General features: G+C 44.1%; 1 protein-coding gene across 1 annotated transcript in view; it reads left to right on the top strand.

The window, feature by feature from the left end:
- Window positions 1-21,525, top strand: part of RGL1 (ral guanine nucleotide dissociation stimulator like 1) — a 259,243-nt gene that overhangs the window by 124,048 nt on the left and 113,670 nt on the right. The window contains exon 5 of the mRNA XM_030205352.1: window positions 14,922-15,115. Within this exon, the coding sequence (XP_030061212.1) occupies window positions 14,922-15,115 (194 nt within the window). The remainder of the gene's footprint in view (window positions 1-14,921; window positions 15,116-21,525) is intronic.

Below are 21,525 nucleotides of genomic sequence, written 5' to 3'. Positions count from 1 at the left end.
AACAAGACCAGTGCCAGGCAGACTTCTATGGTCTATGCCCAGAAAATGGCAAGGACAAATCAAGATCAAGTATACATATGTAGTATCACATCATACCTTGTTGGGCAGACTGGATGGACCAAATAGGTCTTTTTCTGCCATCGTCTACTATGTTATGTTACTGTCCTGCTTATAATCGAAAGAGAAAAATGCCTATATTGCGACCCAAATCGGGAGATGGGCGTCTTTCTCCCGTGGGCGCCCAAATCGGTATAATCGAAAGCCGATTTTGGGCGTTTCCAACTGCACTCCGTCGCGGAAACAAATAAAGTTGATGGGGGCGTGTCGGAGGCATGGTGGAGGCGGAACTGGGGCGTGGTTATCAGCCGAGGAGAGATGGGCGTCTTTTAACTGATAATCAAAAAAAAAAGGCGTTTTTACCGCGATTTTGGGTCACTTTTTTTGGACCCTTTTTTTTCACGAACAAGTCCCAAAAAAGTGCTCCAACTGCCCAGATGACCACTGGAGGGAATCGGGGATGACCTCCCCGGACTCCCCCAGTGGTCACTAACCCCCTCCCACCAAAAAAACCCCCACTTTAAAAACTTTTTTTCCTGCCTCTATGCCAGCCTCAAATGCTGTACCCACCTCCATGACAGTAGAATGTGTTCGATCCTCTCACAGCCTTTCCCTGGGTCAGATGTGGCTCTCGGGTGCACTACAGGGTCACATCAGCATTACATTGTGGTGGGTGTGGGGTATTGGGCTCCATGATTTCATTAGCTTGTGTTACAGTCTCACGATGTTGGTAGTTGGTAGGCTCTTCTCCCATGGTGCTTTTCCCCCTGCCTACTGGGTCAGAGTGTGCCCTGTTGTGTTTCCTGTTGTAGTCCATGCGGTAGTGGCCATTGTTGTAAGCCAGTTTTAGTTCCCTTTCCTATGTTAGCCACGTTACAGAACTTAGTTCTTCCCTTGAATGTGGCTGAAAGAGGGCATTGTACAGCATTCTGCCAGCTCTGACCTACTGCTCATCTCAGTACCAGGGAGACTCGTTGCCAGTGGGGCACAACCTGTGATCTGCAGTTAACTGTGAGTAAAGGCGGTTATTCCAATAAAGGACGTTTTCAGAGAGATTAGTCTTCAGGTGTCAACTGGTGTGCCAATGTTATACAGCAGCAACCAGTCCTAGAGGCCTGCGTGTATGCAGGTCCCTGGGGCACTTTTAGTGGGTACTGCAGTGCACTTCAGCCAGGTGGCCCCAGGCTCATCCCCCCACCTGTAACACTTGTGCTGGTAAATGGGAGGCCTCCAAAACCCACTGTACCCACATGTAGGTGCCCCCTTCACCCATAAGAGCTATGGTAGTGTTGTACATTTGTGGGTAATGGGTTTTGGGGGAGGGGGGTTGGGAGCTCAGCACCTGTGGTAAGGGGGCTATGCATGTGGGAGCTTTTTCTGAAGTCCACCGCACTGACCTAGGGTGCCCAGTTGGTGTCCTGGCATATCAGGGGGGCGAGTGTACTACGAATCATGGCCCCTCCCACGACCAAATGGCTCGGATTAGGATGTTTTTGAGCTGGGCGTTTTTAGTTTCCATTATCGCTAAAAAAAACAAATGCCCAGCTCAAAAACGTCCATTTTTTCGAAAATATGGTTCGGCCCGCCCCTTCACGGACCCGTTCTCGGAGATAAACGCCCATGGAGATAGGCGTTTCCGTTCGATTATGCCCCTCTGTGTAAACCAAATATCATTCTGATGTCTATAGAAAGAATGTATAGTTCTTAGAGCTGCTCCCCTATTTGACAATTTCAGGACCTGTAAAGCTTCAAGTAGCTTCAAACAGTAAATGAGATGCTATTCATGGATCATTAGTGTTGTGGGGATTAAGCCTCTACCTGTGGCCCAAAGAACATGGCATCAGGAAGAAGAATAGTAAATGGGAATCTGTGAATCCACTAGGGGCAGAGAAAGTACTTGTATATAATATGTAAACTGCTTTGGTTGTACCACAGAAAGGTGGAATATCAAGAATCTAATAAATTTGATACTAGGGACAATACATTGTTCCTTCTCACAATTCACGTGCTCTGGTATATTTTCAGGATGAGCTTGAGAAGCCCTATCATGCCAAGGTATAGTTTATATATTATAGGGCAGTTTGCCATCCCAGAACGTGGGATGTGGTTTTCTTCAAGACTGGATTGCAATAGTGCTTTGCATGCTTAAAAGGCAGGGATGATTATTTCAGAAAGATGGTCAGATAGTATAAAGCTTATCGATAGTCACAGTAAACCTGCATTTCAGGAAAGCAGACTTGAACAAATATGCCAAAATGCATTGCGCAAATGTCGTTTCGTCATAGTAAGCGTTCAGACGATGCAAATAATAGCTTTCAGGTTGAAGATGCCTTTTCTTCCATGCTTCCCTGACCTATTTTGAGCCTTGTCTAGTGCTCCCGGTGGCTTCTTTCCTCTGCAGGGTCCTCTATCAGAGAATGAGGAACACTGACCTCCAGTACAACCCAGCAGGAGCTGTGGTGAGAACTTACACTTTCTGGACTACAGTACAATTGAGCAGAAATAACTTTCATTGGTGGACAGTATTAAAGTGTGACTCACCCACCCACACAGCAGTGTTTCAGGTTGATAGTGTTGGAGGTGTTGCTTTAGCTAGGAAAGTTTGCCGTAGCCCTGTGAATGTATTTTGTGAATCGAAGCTCTCCTGCAGTCAAAGTGCTTTGAGTTTGCTATACTCACCTTTGAACTGAAACGCCACACAAAGGGCCAGTCTGAAATGTTGTGACATCAGAAAGGAAAGGGATGTTTATAGACAAAACAAGACACACAATATCACGAAGAACTAGAATAACAGGGGAGGTGGTGCACATTCCAGAGAGGAAAGGAAAAGTGTCTTTTTTTCCATCTGTTACATAAACTGTGTTATGTTGCCCATACTAGAGGAATGTGATGAAGTTCAGACCCGGAACCCTTCCTTCTCATTTGGTGCCTATTGCAAGTCCCTTGCAATAGAAATGCTACTGTGAACATTAAATTCTGTATATGATCAGAGGCAGAACAATAACGTTATCAAGCTTTCTGTGTTATCATGCATTATTTTATGAGCCCAAAACTTTCTTCCTAGTCCTTTGGACATCCAGTCAGGGGCCTAGCCATGGGCGGGCCTGGACGGGCACAGGCCCATCTACTTTCCCTTCAGGCCCTCACATGTCCTCCCCGCCGGCGCTGCCTCGGTCCCTGCATCATTCTTTTCTTCGCCCGTCGCCGGCAGCGCTGCCATTCATTCACACAGGCAGCTCTGCTCCCCTCTGCCGTGTCCATTTGGCCCTACGTAAACAGGAAGTGCATCAGAGAGGGCCGGATGGACGCGGCAAAGGGGCGCGGAGCTGCCTGTGTGAATAAATGGCAGCGTTACCGGCAACAGGTGAAGAAAAGAATGCTGTGCATCAGTCACTCCTGCAAAGTCTGCGTGATCATTCACTCCCAGACCCTTGGTGTTCATCCAGTAAATGCGGTAAACAAAACTGCCTTGCCCTTCTTTACTTTGCAACTGTCTTTGTGGAAAATGACTTTCAATCCAGCGTGTGCTAATTTTGAAAGTGATAGTAGGCTGTCGGCTAATCCGGGTACATGTAGTACAGCTTCAGCTGTCAAGACTTTCATAGCTGCTGTCTCCTTATGGCTTGAATTGAATACTTCCTACTCTCGGTACCTTCGTGCATGGGCCATCTGCCATTGTTTTCTTACTGTCCCGTATCATAGCATAGTTGTCAAGTATTTCATGGCTTGACTAGTGCCCACCCATCCAACCTGTTGGCCCACCCAAAAATTGCCTTCTGGCTACACCACTGATCCAGGTCAATTGGAGCTGGCTTCTGGTGGGCTATAATCGTGCTTCACAGGTCAGTCCTAGAATTTCCCCTTGCCAATCTGGTTTTCAGAATATCCATGATGAATATGCATCAGATAGACTTGCATGCAATGGATACAGCGCATGCAGATCTATCTCATGAATATTCATTATGGATAACCTGAAAACGAGAGAAACACTGGGCTGTATCACCATGAGCCTTCATTCATAACATCTGTGAGATTAGTCTGCCTTTCTTTCTTTAAAAAAAAAAAATAAATTTAGAAGTTCTTTCACTCTCCCATCTAGCCCAGTCATTGTAAAGACAGTCCTCAGCATTTTTTAAATTCTTCTTGCACACCAGTATATTTATTATTATTATTTGTTACATTTGTATCCCACATTTTCCCACCTTTTGAAGGCTCAATTTGACTTACATATAACCATTAACGGCATTAGCCGATTACGGTCTGAACAAATACATGGTATGAGTGAATACAAAGTGATATTGTGGTAGAATGAGGTACATGTATGGTAGGTACAGTTGGGGGGAACTTAGAGAGGAAAAGGGGGAAGAAGAGTCACGTAATGTTCGTTATGGTCTTTGGTTACATTGTGTCACAGGTGACCAGGTATTTTTATGTTGGGTCGGTGGGGTATGCTCTTCTGAACAGGTCTGTCTTTAGTGCTTTCCGAAAATTTAGGTGGTCGAGTGTAGTTTTTACTGCTTTTGGCAATGCGTTCTGTAGTTGTGCGCTTAGGTAGGAAAAGATGGATGCATAGGTGGATTTGTATTTGAGTCCTTTGCTGCTTGGATAGTGGATGTTTAGGTATGATCGTGCAGATTTTGTGGTGTTTCTGGTTGGCAGGTCGATGAGGTCTGTCATGTTGTGGTTCATGTACTCCATATCATAAGTACATAAGTAATGCCACACTGGGAAAAGACCAAGGGTCCATCGAGCCTAGCATCCTGTCCACGACAGCGGCCAATCCAGGTCAAGGCCACCTGGCAAGCTTCCCAAACGTACAAACATTCTATACATGTTATTCCCGGAATTGTGGATTTTTCCCAAGTCCATTTAGTAGCGGTTTATGGACTTGTTCTTTAGGAAACCGTCTAACCCCTTTTTAAACTTTGCCAAGCTAAGCGCCTTCACCACGTTCTCCGGCAACGAATTCCAGAGTTTAATTACGCGTTGGGTGAAGAAAAAGTTTCTCCGATTTGTTTTAAATTTACTACACTGTAGTTTCATCGCATGCCCCCTAGTCCTAGTATTTTTGGAAAGCGTGAACAGACGCTTCACATCTACCTGTTCCACTCCACTCATTATTTTATATACCTCTATCATGTCTCCCCTCAGCCGTCTCTTCTCCAAGCTGAAAAGCCCTAGCCTCCTTAGTCTTTCTTCATAGGGAAGTCATCCTATCCCCGCTATCATTTTAGTCGTCCTTCGCTGCACCTTTTCCAATTCCACTATATCTTTCTTGAGATGCGGCAACCAGAATTGAACACATTTTGGCCTATGGAAAGAGAGTAGCACTTGTGAAAATGGTTATTTAGGGGCCTTACCACTGAGCAGGAGTTCCCCACCAACATAGTAACATAGTAGATGATGACAGAAAAAGACCTGCGTGGTAGCAGTAGTTCTGAATTGGCGTGCGCTAGCCCTTTAGTAAGAGGGCCTCTAAGTAACTAGCCAGCTTATTTTCGAAGGAGAAGGGCGGCCATCTTCCGATACAAATTGGGAGATGGGCGTCCTTCTCCTAAGGGCGCCCAAATCGGCATAATTGAAAGCCGATTTTGGGCGGCTTCAACTGCTTTTCGTTGCAGGGATGTCCAAAGTTTAAGGGGGCGTGCCGGCAGTGTACCGAAGGCGGGACAGGGGCGTGGTTAAGAGATGGCTGTCCTCGGCCGATAATGGAAAAAAGAAGGGCGTCCCTGACGAGCATTTGGCCAACTTTACTTGGTCCCTTTTTGTTCACGACCAAGCCTTGAAAAGGTGCCCAAACTGACCAGATGACCACCGGAGGGAATCGGGGATCACCTCTCCTTAATCCCCCAGTGGTCACCAATCCCCTCCCACCCAAAAAAACAAATTAAAAAAAACATTTTTTTGCCAGCCTCTATGCCAGCCTCAAATGTCATACCCAGCTCCATCACAGCAGTATGCAGGTCCCTGGAGCAGTTTTTAGTGGGTACTGCAGTGCACTTCAGGCAGGCGGACCGAGGCCCATCCCCCCCTACCTGTTACACTTGTGGTGGTAAATGGGAGCCCTCCAAAACCCACCTGAAACCCACTGTACCCACATCTAGGTGCCCCCCCATTACTCTTTAAGGGCTATGGTAGTGTTGTACAGTTGTGGGGAGGGGGTTTTGGGGGGGTTCAGCACATAAGGTAAGGGAGCTATGCACCTGGGAGCAATTTGTGAAGTCCACTGCAGTGCCCCCTAGGGTGCCCGGTTGGTGTCCTGGCATGTGAGGGGGACCAGTGCACTACAAATGCTGGCTCCTCCCATGACCAAATGGCTTGGATTTGGCGGGTTTTGAGATGGGCGCCCCTACTTTCCATTATCAGTGAAAACCAATGTCAGCCATCTCTAAGGGCGGCCATCTCTAAGGTTGACCCAAATGTTGAGATTTGGCCGTCCTCGACTGTATTATCAAAACAAAAGATGGCCGCCCATCTTGTTTCGATAATACGGTCGGGTACGCTTCTTTAGGGAGCCGTCCTTAGAGATGGGCGCCCCCGTTCGATTATGCCCCTCCACCGGTCCTTGTACTAGGCCTCATTAAAACCTAGTGAATCCTGCATTAGTTTTGGAATGTGCATGCACTAACCCTGTGATAACTTATTTTTATGAGGGAGCATGACAGGGGCAGAGAGTGGTATTCCTGCTTTAGCCAGTTAGCATATATACATTACTGCACATTAACCAGTTAGCGTGTGATTAACATGGGAGCTCTTACTGCCTCCTAAATAGGTGGAGGTAAGTGCTCATGCAGTAATTTTTAAAAAATAGTTGTGCATTAATGGTAACGTTAGCACACGCAGAGTCAATGGAAGTGGGGGTAGACCACGAGCTTCCAACAGAAGGGAAAAGAGGCACTAGAGGAAAAAGATCAATAATGATTTAATAGATATCCAATGGTTATAGTAATATCCATCTCATCACATATATACACACTGAAGCAAAAACAAAGTCTGTTTAACTGTCTTATAAAATCCACCAGTGAGTGACACCATCCTACATACGGACTCAACACAGATCTGTGTTTTGGCACAAATGCTTGCTTCAGGGGTCAATGTGTCTGATCAAAATGATGTAAAAAGCAGTATATACCAGACACGGCTGTGGTAACAGCATAAACTGTAAAAATGATAAAAACAATTAAGTCACCAAATGGCAAAGGCACAGTGAGGCCCTTGGCATCTAAGCAGCTAAAGAGCGATTTAAGCAAAATAAAAATAATGGAATATAAGGGGGTTTTTATGGTGTTGGTGAACATGGCCTTAGTGTCTATGGGCGTGCTATGACTAATTCTTACCGCATCTTAGTAAAAGGACTCCTTAGTGAAACTCTGGCTTTTTAAAGTTGCCTTTAATGATATTTGATGGAGTTTTTCATTTGTGTAAATTATTTAATGTTGATGTTTCTTAGCAGTTTGTATTTATTCCTTCACTCAGGATCCCCCAACACTCCCAAGGGATCTGGTGAGGGTCCAGGCAACCAAAGACGTGTTGTACCTCACCACAATCCCTTTCATTAATCTCCAAACTCCACCCCTGCTGTCTCTCTTCTCTTTCTGCAATTTATTCTCATAGCACTCTCCCTTGAGCTGGACTACCTCCCACCCAGGGACATCCTACCTAGGGTAACCATATGTCTGAGTTTCCATGGCCATGTCCTCTTTTTCGATGCACCACAGGGCATCTGGGGAGATTTTTCCAGCCTGCCTGTTTGTCCGGGTTTGTGGGCAGGCTGGCTGGCGGACAGGTGGGTGGGTCTCAGGGTGCTCTTCCCTCATGTACCTTATTGTGCCCTGGTGGTCTAGTGACCTCTTCGGGGCAGGAAAGAGCCCTACTCTTTCCTGCCCGGAGATGCTGCTGACCCCCATGCTGATGGTGCTGCTTCAAAATGGCTGCCAAGACTTCAAGCTGCGGCCTTGACTTCCCGGTAATAATTGTTTTACTACTATTATGCTTAATATATGCCTACATCATCAGCTGCTATGACTCACTATCCAGCTTATAATCGAAAGAGAAAAACGCCTATATTTCGACCCAAATTGGGAGATGGGCGTTTTTCTCGCAAAGGCGCCCAAATCGGTATAATCAAAAGCCGATTTTGGGCGTTTCCAACTGCACTCCGTCGCGGAAACGAATAAAGTTGACGGGGGCGTGTCGGAGGTGGGACTGGGGCGTGGTTATCAGCCGAGGAGAGATGGGCGTCTGTAGCTGATAATCGGGAAAAAAAAGGCATTTTTAAAGCGATTTTGGGTCACTTTTTTTGGACCCTTTTTTTTCACGAACAAGTCCCAAAAAAGTGCCCCAACTGCCCAGATGACCACAGGAGGGAATCGGGGATGACATCCCCGGACTCCCCCAGTGGTCACTAACCCCCTCCCACAAAAAAAAAACCCCACTTTAAAAACTTTTTTCCCAGCCTGTATGCCAGCCTCAAATGCCATACCCACCTCCATGACAGCAGAATGTGTTCGATCCTCTCACAGCCTTTCCCTGGGTCAGATGTGGCTCTCAGGTGCACTACAGGGTCACATCAGCATTGCATTGTGGTGGGAGTAGGGTATTGGGCTCTGTGATTTCATTAGCTTGTGTTCCAGTCTCACGATGTTGGTAGTTGGTAGGCTCTTCTCTCATGGTGCTTTTGCCCCTGCCTACTGGGTCAGAGTGTGCCCTGTTGTGTTTCCTGTTGTAGTCCATGCGGTAGTGGCCATTTTTGTAAGCCAGTTTTAGTTCCCTTTCCTGGGGTTAGCCACGTTAGACAACTTAGTTCTTCCCTTGAATGTGGCTGAAAGAGGGCATTGTACAGCATTCTGCCAGCTCTGACCTACTGCTAATCTCAGTACCAGGGAGACTCATTGCCAGTGGGGCACAACCTCTGCAGTTAACTGTGAGTAAGCGTGCTTATTCCAATAAAGGACGTTTTCGGAGAGATTAGTCTTCAGGTGTCAACTGGTGTGCCAATGTTATACAGCAGTAACAAGTCCTAGAGGCCTGCGTGTATGCAGGTCCCTGGAGCACTTTTAGTGGGTACCGCAGTGCACTTCAGCCAGGTGGCCCCAGGCCCATCCCCCCCTACCTGTAACACTTGTGCTGGTAAATGGGAGTCCACCAAAACCCACTGTACCCACATGTAGGTGCCCCCTTCACCCCTAAGAGCTATGGTAGTGTTGTACATTTGTGGATAGTGGGTTTGGGGGGAGGGGGGTTGGGAGCTCAGCACCCGTGGTAAGGGAGCTATGCATGTGAGAGCTTTTTCTGAAGTCCACCGCACTGACCTAGGGTGCCCAGTTGGTGTCCTGGCATATCAGGGAGGCGAGTGTACTACAAATTGTGGCCCCTCCCACGACCAAATGGCTCGGATTAGGACGTTTTTGAGCTGGCGTTTTTAGTTTCCATTATCGCTAAAAAAAACAAACGCCCAGCTCAAAAACATCCATTTTTTCGAAAATACGGTTCGGCTCGCCCCTTCACGGACCCGTTCTCGGAGATAAACGCCCATGGAGATAGGCGTTTGCGTTCAATTATGCCCCTCCACGTCATAATTTATTCTGTCATCACATGCTGATGCAAACATCTCAGTGTTTACATTTAGAGAGCGGATAAGTTGTGGGGTTTTCAGTTAACGGGAACGCCAGCATTTTATATCAAGGAGCTATATCAGGCAACGATTAAAGTGAGTAACTTTTTAAGTTGTTATTTTATTATGACAGGCGGAGCACCTTGAAATAAATCTATTTCTTAGGTTATTTGCATGCATCGCATTGCATTCACGACATTATAATTTTAAAGCTGCTTGAAGGCCATTATCCCGTACTTGCACAATATGTAATTTATGGTTGCCATCTTTAACTTTGTATTTGGCAGGATAGTATGTGCCGCTGTAACAAAGTTAAATTAAGTTATATTTGCTTTGTACACTATGCAGTTTAGCCCAGTGTATAGTATATTCTTTATTATTTAAGGTCAGTTTCTAGCTCCAGTGGCATGGCACTCGTATGGATTTAGTCTTTTTAAGCTTCTGGTTATGTCCAAGATATATAAATGTGGTGGTAAAATGTTTTTCTGGTCAAGCGTCGATCTAGTTGAACCTTTTTGAAACCCGCACCGGTTTAGATAGTATTCACCGCCCAGATATACTTCTAACCACTGAATTACATATAGCGATGTTTACCCTCCAGTGAAATATATGTTCCCCAAATTTTCGCATGGTAACTAGTAGCGACACTGAGTAATATATGCCATATGATAATTTTTAGCATTGGCTTGTGCTTAGGATGGTGAGCTTGAAGCTGGACAGAGGTTGTTCTGTTTTTATTCTTATTATACATTAAGGGCCTGTTTACTAAGGTGCGCTAGCATTTTTAGCACGTGTTAATGCTAGAGATACCCATAGGAATATGTGGGTGTCTCTAGCATTAGTGCGTGCTAATTTTTAGCGCACACTAAAAACGCACACCTACAGTGTGGCTTAGTAAACATTGCTCTATATATAACAAGACATATGTGGCATTTAAAAGTCTTAGACCCTATAATGTTTCACATTACTTAATATACAGCATTTTTCTCATAGAATCATCTGGTATTTAGTATATTTTTCCTGGGAAGACATTTTATTTTGAGAAGACTCAGCAGGTATCTTTCTTTCACTTTCATATGAGGTGCATTAAACACTGCGTATATGGAATTGCAGCATTATAAAAGTAATAATTCTTTTACTCATGATGTCTTATTCTTACTTTATCCTTTCATTTTTTAAATATATATTATATATACATTTCTTATATCCTGTCACAGGTTTGTGTTTCATATTTTATGGTTTAAGAATATGTGTGGGGTTTAATTCATTGTTTTAATTCATTTGTATACATTGAGGGGCATTTTCGAACAGGGACACCCATCTCTAAGGGCGCCCATCTCTGAGGATGTCCCCGCGAAGGGGCGGGGTATCCCGTATTATCGAAACAAGATGGGCGTCCATCTTTCGTTTTGATAATACGGTCGGGGATGCCCAAATCTCAGAATTTAGGTCGACCTAAGAGATGGTCGACCTAAATGTTGAGATGGTCAACCTTAGAGATGGACGACCTCAGTTTTTGCTGATAATGGAAACCGATGACGCCCATCTCAAAAACGACCAAATACAAGCCCTTTGGTCATGGGAGGAGCCAGCATTCGTAGTGCACTGGTCCCCCTCACATGCCAGGACACCAACCGGGCACCCTAGGGGGCACTTTTACAAAAACAAAAAAAAGGTAAAAGAGCTCCCAGGTGCACAGCACCCTTCCCTTGGGTGTTGAGCCCCCCAAATCCCCCTCAAAACCCACTGCCCACAAGTCTACACCATTACTATAGCCCTAAGGGGTGAAGGGGGGCACCTACATGTGGGTACAGTGGGTTTGGGGGGGTTGGACGACTAAGCATTAAGCAGCACAATTGTAACAGGTAGGGGGGGGATGGGCCTGGGTCCACCTGCCTGACGTCCACTGCACCCCCTAACAACTGCTCCAGGGACCTGCATACTGCTGCTTGGGAGGAGGGTATGACATTTGAGGGTGAAAATAAAAAGTTGTGAAACATCATTTTTTGTGGTGGGAGGGGGTTAGTGACCACTGGGGGAGTCAGGGGAGGTCATCCCCGACTCCCTCTGGGGGTCATCTGGTCATTTAGGGCACTTTTTGGGGCCTTATTCGTGAAAAAACAGGGTCCAGGAAAAGTGCCCTAAATTCTAGCTACAAACGCATCCATTATCGGCGAAAGGCGCCCATCTCTGTTCGGGTGATAACCACGCCCCAGTTCCGCCTTCACCACGCCTCCGACACGCCCCCGTCCACTTTGTCCGCATCCGCGACGGAGTGCAGTTGAAAGCGTCCAAAGTTCGGCTTTCGATTATACCGCTTTATTTGTTTTTGTGAGAAAGACGCCCATCTCCCGATTTAGGTCGGAACTTGGGCGTTTTTCTCGTTCGATTATAAGCTGGATAGTTTCCAAGTTCATTGATGTTACTGTTTTAATTAACAAGTTATTTATATTAAGTCAATATTACTGTGGTTTTTTAAAGTGTACTTCTGATGAACTCTGCTCTTGCCATAAGTAACCAGTGCATAAACGTCCATTTCACCATGCATTCAGAACAAGCTCCATATCGGCAGATCCTGTTCTAAAATACTAGAAGAACTTGAGACATCCCAACCTGGACATCTCAGTTCCAATATGCATGTCCTTTCTAAAATGCTGCTCTAAGCAGTGTCCCATAAACACAAACCCCAATATTTAAAACCATTTAACTAGCCAGGAACAGATCCTGGCCGGCACTTAACGGCTATCCGGCAGTATTCAACGGGAGATTGCCAGTTATCTCCTGCTGGATATTGCCGGTTAGTGCTTAGCGGATAACTGGTTATATCGCACGATATAACCGGCTATCCACTAATATTCAGCGCATCACTGGCTAAGTTTCGCGGTCAAATTAGGCTGCTGAAATAGCAGGCCTTTCTTTGGCCAGTTTAAACTTAATCGGCCAGCGCTGAATATCATCGGTTTGGCCGGTTAAGTTTAAACTGACCAAACAAAAACCTGGATATTCAATGCCGGTCACCGGAAAAAGGCCCAGCATTAAATATCCAGGCTCAGAGCCAAATATGGGAGGCAGCCCAGCTAACTCCTGTGGTCTGAATATTGGCCCCAAAATGTTGGAACAATGCTGGGTGCTCAGGAGGAGATAGGGTTTGTGTTCTCCTCCCAGTGGGTTTCAGAAGGACATTGAGGGGTTCTGGGGTAAGGGAGGGGAGTTGAGGGACTGCAGTTGGTTTTATTGTGAAAGAAAGGGGGATTGGGAGTGGCCTAATGGTTAGTGCAGCAGGCCTTGATCTTGGCAACCTGGGTTCAAGTCCCACTGCAGCTCCCTGTGACCTTGGGGAAAGCTACCCAACCCTCCATTGCCCCAGGTACAAAAATTTAGATTGTGAGCCCTCTAGGGACAGAGAAAATACTTGCATATAATGTGCACAGCATACATCTAGTAGCACTATAGAAATGATTAGTAGTAGTAGAAATTAGCATGCAGCCAATTATTTTTATGCAGAGAGGGGCACTAGACAAGTTTGGAACCTTTTTCATGCAGGGAAGGGGAGGGGGTTCAGGTGGCAGAACTGCATATTTTTTAATGCAGAGAGAATGGGCATATTGCTGCCTTTATGGTTTTATGAGGGTAGGGGGGTTGGGAAGTAACTGGTTAGTTCAGATTTTTAGTATTAACCTGCTAAGCGGCCCATTTACAAAAAAGTACAAAAATGCATTATGTTAGTAAGAGGCCCACTCAGAATGGTTACATGTATGCACAGGTTTTCACAGAACATGCATGTTTAGCCATGTTAAAACGAGGTGTTGTCAAGAATAGGTTTAGCTCGGGGGAGTAAAGAGCATGCATATATTTGCAGTTTTAGATGTATTTTAACCCCAGTCTGCTCCCTGATATCAATTAATACACAAGGGCCCTTTGTATATGTATACCTTCAGTTGCCCTTAAGATTAGCCATAAGCAATGTGCATAGTAAAATGTACACGTACCTTACAACAATATGGGCTATTCAACATATCCCCTTAGAGGACCAAATTCCCGAATGATCTAGCTAGCTAATGAAAGAATTAGCTGGCTCACTCAAAGGTTTGAAAATGATCCTATGCAGAGCAGCTAAACATAGCTACTATTTTCACTAGATGTCTATAGGTGTTTCAGAAGGTGGGGCTGGAACTGGATTAGGGGCGTTAACTACATATGTACTTTGAACTTTCAAATGTATTTCCATAATTATTCCCACTCAACCCTAGCTATTGATATAGTTGATGCAAGGTGCATTGAGACTTTTTGGAACCAGTGTAAACTGCAGCCAATTTTGTAAATTCTCTAAGCTTTGCAGGTATAACAGTAACTCAACATGTTGTCACTGACCCTAATATATCCATGATGAATGGAGGAGAAAAGACACTGATATGTATATTGCAAATATATATTGGAATCTGATTACAGAAATGATTGAAAACATGAGACAAGCTACAAAAAAATAAAATTTGAGTGCGTGACAAAAGAAGAACAATTGGGAAGAGATGCCAAGGGGCACATTTTTGTAGTGGGAGATTTTGACCCCACCTCCCAACCCAGCCCCTGCTCTGCCCCCACTCCAACACTGTCTGTAACACTTCTCTGCCAGCTCTGCAACCTTGAACAGCTTCAGATCTCATGGCCAACACTTCCTGCCTGTTAATCTCACAATGGGAAATGTCAGCTGTGAGATCTGAAGTTGCTCCAGGTTGAATGCAGGCAGGGGAAAAGTTAAGCAGTGAGGACAACAAAGTCCTCATGTTTTGGGCCCTCCAAAGTAGGCGTCTCCCACTCAAAGTAGGAAACTTGGCAGGTCCAAAGGCAAGTTCTCCCTATGTTGGTTTTATTAGAAACTAGGGAAAAAGGCCCGTTTCAGAAACAAATGAAACGGGTGCTAGCAAGGTTTTCCTCGGAGTGTGTATTAGAAATAATGACCTGATGTAATTCATACAACTCATTTGGTAGCACGAGTGTATTAAGAATCGATGCATAGGATTTTTTGTGTGTGTACTGTATTTTAATAGATCCATAAGATAAAAATCCTATCAACCCTACACAAATGTCTATAGTGCAGGTTGATGATGTAATAGGATTTTTATCTTATGGATCTATTAAATACAGTACACACACAAAAAATCCTATGCAAGAAGAAAAGACTGCAATAAAGAAAAAAAAACAGTTGTGTTTCCAAGGTCACTATAAAAGGACTGTGTTGCTTTTTCTTCTGCAGTGCAATAGCTTCAATCCTGAGAGCATGGCTTGATCAGTGCTCGGAGGACTTCAGGGAGCCACCTGATTATCCATGTTTGCACAAATTGTTGGACTACCTAAGACAACTCATGCCGGGCTCAGACCCAGAGAGACGGGCCCAGAATCTTCTGGAGCAGTTTCAGAAACAGGAAACAGTGGAAGAGGATGGCAACTGTAAGTGCTCCTCCCTTTTATTGTGAATAATATAATTAAATCAATTTGTTGACTAGGAAAGCCAAAGGCAGGTTGTAAAGTAGCTTGCACAAGGTTACAGAAATTTAGAGGGGTTGTTACTAATATGCATTAAAGGAATAGTGCATGATATTTGCCACTTAACACGCATTAATGAAGTCATTTTATAAAGAGCCACTTTAGTTTTAGGCAGTGGGAACGTGTGTAAACGATGGTATTCTAGTCATTTATGCACATCAAGGATGAATTCTATATATGGTGCTAAAAAAAGCACTATTCTATAAGCCATGCTTAAAGTTAGGCGTGGTTTATAGAATAGTGCTTATGTTTGGGACTTGCTCCTAACTTTGCACCAACTGGAATGTGGTGCAAATGTATGCGCCTAAATTGGGTACATATCCCCCGTATTTTATAATAATGCGTGTAAATGCTAGGAACTCCCCCATTCTGCCCATGACCCTCCTATTTCCCCACCCCTTTTTTTACTCGTGCATAAAATTTAAGCATGGATCCCACACCTAAATTTACACATGTAAGTTTCCAATTAAATCTAGTGCCAATAATTGCTTGTTAGAAAGCCAATTATTGGCGCTAATTAGCTTGTTATTCAATTAAATTGCACCTGCAAATAAGGCATGTGCCCAAATTTGCATGCTCAGTTTTTGGCAACTTTTATAGAATTAGGGGATGAGTGGCTTCTTAAAAAATATTGACTAGCACATAAGTATATGCCATGATTTGATGGTGCATACTTTGCTAGTAGGCAGGTGCATGGGCAGTTTGGTGAGAGTGTCAGCAAAGCGCATGTAAATGATAGAATTCTATCATTTACACCTATTCAAGCTAACATCTAAGTGTGGACATTTATACCAGCTATAGGGCTGATGTAAGTGACTGTGCCTTAAATGTAAGCGTGTTTTAGGCCACTTTCACCCTTCTATCTTTGGTGCTTTTCCTGTTTGCTAAGGCTACAACACTCAGCCCTCTACTTCTGCAGAGGGAGGAATATTCCTCCTACTGCTGCCTTGCCTGCTCTAAGGGGGTCTTCCTCCTTCCTTTAATTCAGTTCCCCTTTAAGATTCCCAGTGGGGGTAGGGCTTCAGTCCAGCTGTGGCCTTCCACCAAGGGAATCCCCATTTCCCCCAGCTCTGCATCTCTTTAACCAGGCCATCATGGGGGTGGGGGTGTCCCCTCTCCAGCAGTGCTCCGGTTCATGGGCTCTCTGCCTTGCAGTTACTGCTGCCACCTGTTGCTTTCTCTGGGGAAATCCCCATCCCTTACAGCTCTTTGCTGGCTCCAATCTTCTCAGGTGTTACCACTAACTCTACAGCTTTCCTCCTTTCTGTGGCAGCAGCCACTCAACTCACTACTAGATTTGGAGCTCAGCTGCTGCCACAGAGGAAAGCACTATCAGCCCCTTTCTGATTTGGGCTGAAGCAGAAGAGCATCAGGATGGCTCTTCCCACCACTGGAAAGGTATTTTAATCTTTTTCTACACTGTTGTTTACTCTGTGCTAAACATTCTTAATTGCACTAATAAAATGTATTAAAGGCCCGCCTCTAATAAAAACATATAAAAACTACACACTGAATATAAACATTACAAAAGCTGAAGAACAAGCCTGGGCTGATCAGAAGAACACGCTTCTATATTATATAGCTAATTGAAATCAAACAGGGAAGTCTTGTGAAATGTCAGCAGATTTGACTCCAGTTGCAGGTTCAATGGGAGCTTATTCCATAACATTGGGGCTGCAATTGAAAATACACTAGTTCTTCACTTACTTCTGTGCATCACTTTAATCAACGTAACATGCTATGCTATATATTTTCTCATATTACGCTAAATTCAATTCAGATTCAAAGCAGATCACAGCTATAAAAAGTCCTCCATTCTTTCTAGGAGAGTTACAATAAGCAATGTAAATCAACTAAAACTCAAGTCCTCTCATTAAACAAGTACATTTTTAAAGCCTTTCGAAAAACTATATAAGTATAGTATGGACATAACACAACTCTTCCGTTCTCCAATTCCTTAATGTGGCTGTGCCACATGAACTTGATCTTACCGCAACATCACCCTGCATTTGTTCACACTGGAGCCTGCAAAGGCCTCTCTGGTACTATGTAAGCCTACAAATAGGTGGGAAAATGTGGGATAGAAATGTAACAAAATTACGAAGCACCTTAAAAATTATGACTAAAAGTTTAAATTGAGTTATCTTTCTATTGTAAGCCAATGAAGCTTAACTAATACCAGTTTACCATTCTCCCTCCTGTTGATCCCTGTTAACATCCTAGCTGTAGTTTTCAGGACCAACTGCAGTCTACCATGTCCTTTACTGGCAAGCTCACCCATGGCCCATTACAATAGTTTGGTAACTACTCAACTGTAAACTAAAGGCCAGTAGATCTGAAGATTGGTGGCCATTTGGCAACATACCAAAATAATGATAGGTAAATCATTTTATGGTTGTTAGTAACCAACAGATGTCTGTTACAGTGCTGCTGAACATCACTGTTCATATGGCCAGAAGGAAGATACTAGACTGGAGGGCTAGGGCTGACTGGGAGCAAAATGTTAACGTACCTGCATATATTTCCAGAATACTGCAATTACTATTCTGTTTAATATGTTGTATTATCTTGGAGTGCATTATGTTTTAGCACAATATATCCTAGAGTGTATTCAGTGTGCATAATACCACCAGTAACAGAGGTACTGGTATGTCCCTTTACTGGTGTTATAGGAGTCGATTCCTAACCTAAGAACTGTAACTAGCCTCACCAAGCCCCACCCTAGCCCTTTCCAGCATTAACCCCACCATAGCCCCATTCTAGTTCCATCCTATCCCATCCTACCCTTGCCTCCTCAAACAGATGAGTCACCAACTACCTATGGTAAAAGGGAGAGACTGAGGCTGGAGAGTGAGAAGGATGGTGTAGTATGAGTGGATAGGTAGAAAAAGAAGAAATAGCTGAAAGGGAAAGATCAAAGACAGATGTAAGGGAAGGAATGTACAAAGACAGTAAGAGAGAGGAGACTTGGCAAATGTACAACAGACCCTGGAAAGAATTAGGAGAAAACAGATAGAGGAAAGCAGAAAAGAGAGACTGGGACCAAGTTGACTGGAAAAAATAAAATGATCAGACAAGAAAAGTAGAAAAAAATGTCTTATTTTGAGTGTATAATTAGAACATATCATCTTTGGAAAATGTGCATATTTTTCTGTCTTTGTTTATTCTTCGGTACCTGAGGAAATGCATTTCTGTTTCTGTTTTTCCAGTGTCCAGTTAAATTTTTGTCTTGTGTATTTCTATTTGTAATTTGTGGCCCATTGTTATATATTTGGTGAGGGTCTCTGTGTTTTGCCTGTGTGTCAGAGGTGTGGTATTCTGCTAACATTGCTTGCTACATAGGGATCTGTAGCAGTCCTGCTTGTTCTCGTCTCCCAATAGGAGGTATGTTGCTGTTGTTAGGCCCAATATAATAATTGTAGTCCTGCCTTTTCATTGGTAGGGCTGGTGCTGTGTGAGTCCTGGCAGTACTGTTATGGTACGGCAGACTTGTTATTGTACATAAGTATTGCCACTTTTTAATCATGCCAGCTGTCGTTTGGTCTTCCGTCCTCCTTTTTTAATATGCGGAAAAAAATTGGCTTGTGCTTCTAGGATGGTGTTTTTGAAAAGCATCCACGCTTGATGTAAATGTTTGACCCTCGCAACCACTCCTCTAATTTTTTTTACCATTCTCATTTTATCATAGTCTCCTTTTTTAAAGTTAAAAGCTAACGTATTTGATTTCCTATGTATACTTACTTCAAGGCTAATATGAAATCTGATCATATTATGATCACTGTTATCAAGCGGCCCCAGCACCATTACCTCCCGCACTAGATCATGCGCTTCACTAAGGACTAGGTCTAGAATTTTTCCTTCTCTCGTCGGCTCCTGTACCAGCTGCTCCATAAAGCAGTTCTTGATTTCATTAAGGAATTTTACCTCCCTAGTGTGCCCAGATGTTACATTTACCCAGTCAATATCGGGGTAATTGAAATTACCCATTGTGTTGCCCAGTTTGTTTGCATTGCTAATTTCCTTTAGCATTTCTGCATCTGTCTGTTCATCCTGGCCAGGCGGACAGTAATACACTCCTATCACTATCCTTTTCCTCTTTACACATGGAATTTCAATCCATAGTGATTCCAAGAAGTGTTTTGTTTCCTGTAGGTAATCAATAGAAATAAAACAAAATAAAACTTGGAAAAGAAAATAAGATGATACCTTTTTTATTGGACATAACTTAATGCATTTTTTGATTAGCTTTCGAAGGCTGCCCTTCTTCATCAGATCAGAAATAAGCAAATGTTGGTAGATGACAGTATATATAAGTGAAACATCAAAATATTTCAGTGACAGTCTAACAGGATGGGGGTGGGTAGGTGAGAGATATGCATGGAAACATCAAAATATTTCAGTGACAGTCTAACAGGATGGGGGTGGATGGGTGAGAGACAGGTAGATATGCATGGAGACAAACAGAGCATTACAACTTTATGGTTTATAATGGGCTAGAAAACCCAGATCTTTGTTAAGGTCCTGTCTGGTGGGTGTCAAAATATTTGATCATTCTGACTTCAAAGGTCTTTCTATGTTGAATATTTATCCTTTGTGCATGACTGTGGGGTCCTGTGAAATGTTTTGGCATAGTCTGCAGCTGGATATATTGCAAGGATATGTGCCATTTTCTTCTTTTTGAATCTGTGTTCGGATTGAAAATTCTGCAGGAAACAAGGTGTCTGGGTCAGAGGACAGAGACATACACCTTGTTTCCTGCAGAATTTACCCGTGGTAAGGGAGCTATGCATGTGGGAGCTTTTTCTGAAGTCCACCGCACTGACCTAGGGTGCCCAGTTGGTGTCCTGGCATATCAGGGGGGCGAGTGTACTACCAATCGTGGCCCCTCCCACGACCAAATGGCTCGGATTAGGACGTTTTTGAGCTGGGCGTTTTTAGTTTCCATTATCGCTAAAAAAAACAAACGCCCAGCTCAAAAACGTCCATTTTTTCGAAAATTCGGTTCGGCCCGCCCCTTCACGGACCCGTTCTCAGAGATAAACGCCCATGGAGATAGGCATTTCCGTTCGATTATGCCCCTCCACGTCATCTTCCTGTGGAGCCATCTTGTTCTGTTTTTCCAAAAACATCTGTGACCTAAACGATGTTACTCTGTTTTTCCACTCACGCCCGTTCCTCATTCTGCTGCCTCAGAATGTCACAACAGATCAATCACACTGAAGTTCAGGTTAAAGTCATGGGCCTGTAAGATCTTTCCCCATTTTAGATCCTGAACCAAAGCTCATAGCTGTAATAATAATATACACTTCCGGCATACAGGAGCACTGGAGGAGGAGAGGACAGAATGAAAGAGCAGTGCAGTAGTGACTCAGAGACAGAAAGGTGCGGGGACAGGGGCAAGAAGTGGCCCGAGGGGGGGGGGGGGTGGGCGTTCACAGCAATTCAGTCCTGTTCCAGGCCCGGCAGTGTCTCTCGGTGGCATTGGCGCACAACCAGCAGAGAAGGACCTAAGTGGGGAGCAGACACTGTTAAAGTTGGACCAAATAACAAAACACAAATAAGACAGAACAAAACAGGTGCCAGGACTCAATCGAAACGAGGTTGATATGAATTCTGGCATGCCATAAAGTAAGGAACACTTGCAGGCATAAAAACACAGGACTCCATGGTAGACAACTATATATACAGGGAAATATAGGGTGGTTAACCTCTAGTCACAGTTGATCCTCTGGATCCTTTACTCCCAAAGATCCTCCATCAGATAGTGGGATATTCTAGTTCCCTGGTCCCCTAACCTTGCCGGCTTGTGTAGAAGAAGACTGCAAGGCCATTACAGCATTAAAGTGATTGGGGATTTCATAGTATCTATGTATCTATGTAATACCTGTACCCATACATTGTAAGCCGCACTGAACCTGCTATCGAGCGGGAAAGAGTGGGGTATAAATGCCAGAAATAAATAAATAAATAAAATAAATAGTAACGGTCTCCATGGAGAGGAAGACAGCTGTGAATGAAGGGTAGAAAATAAAGAATGTGTAGATGGGAGCAATTCATTTGGGCACGTTAGCTGTGCATGCCTGCAGTTCTTTACAGCTTGCTAAAGTGTTGCTGGCTTGCTTTGTGACTGTAATAAGCATTTTTTTGGAATGCTGGGGTTTTCTCCATTGATACCTATGGAGTTAGGGGCAATAAGTGTTTCAGAGACTGTGCAAATAAAGCAATGTGAAGCTAGATGCATGGGCAGGCAGTTTTGGCTCTTCACCCTTGGACTGCACTGACATCATGGCCCGAGCATGCTCAGTATTTATTTA

The sequence above is a fragment of the Microcaecilia unicolor genome, chromosome 6, assembly GCF_901765095.1.
Source record: "Microcaecilia unicolor chromosome 6, aMicUni1.1, whole genome shotgun sequence".
NCBI lineage: Eukaryota > Metazoa > Chordata > Amphibia > Gymnophiona > Siphonopidae > Microcaecilia > Microcaecilia unicolor.
This window is presented reverse-complemented; position numbering and strand designations above follow the sequence as displayed.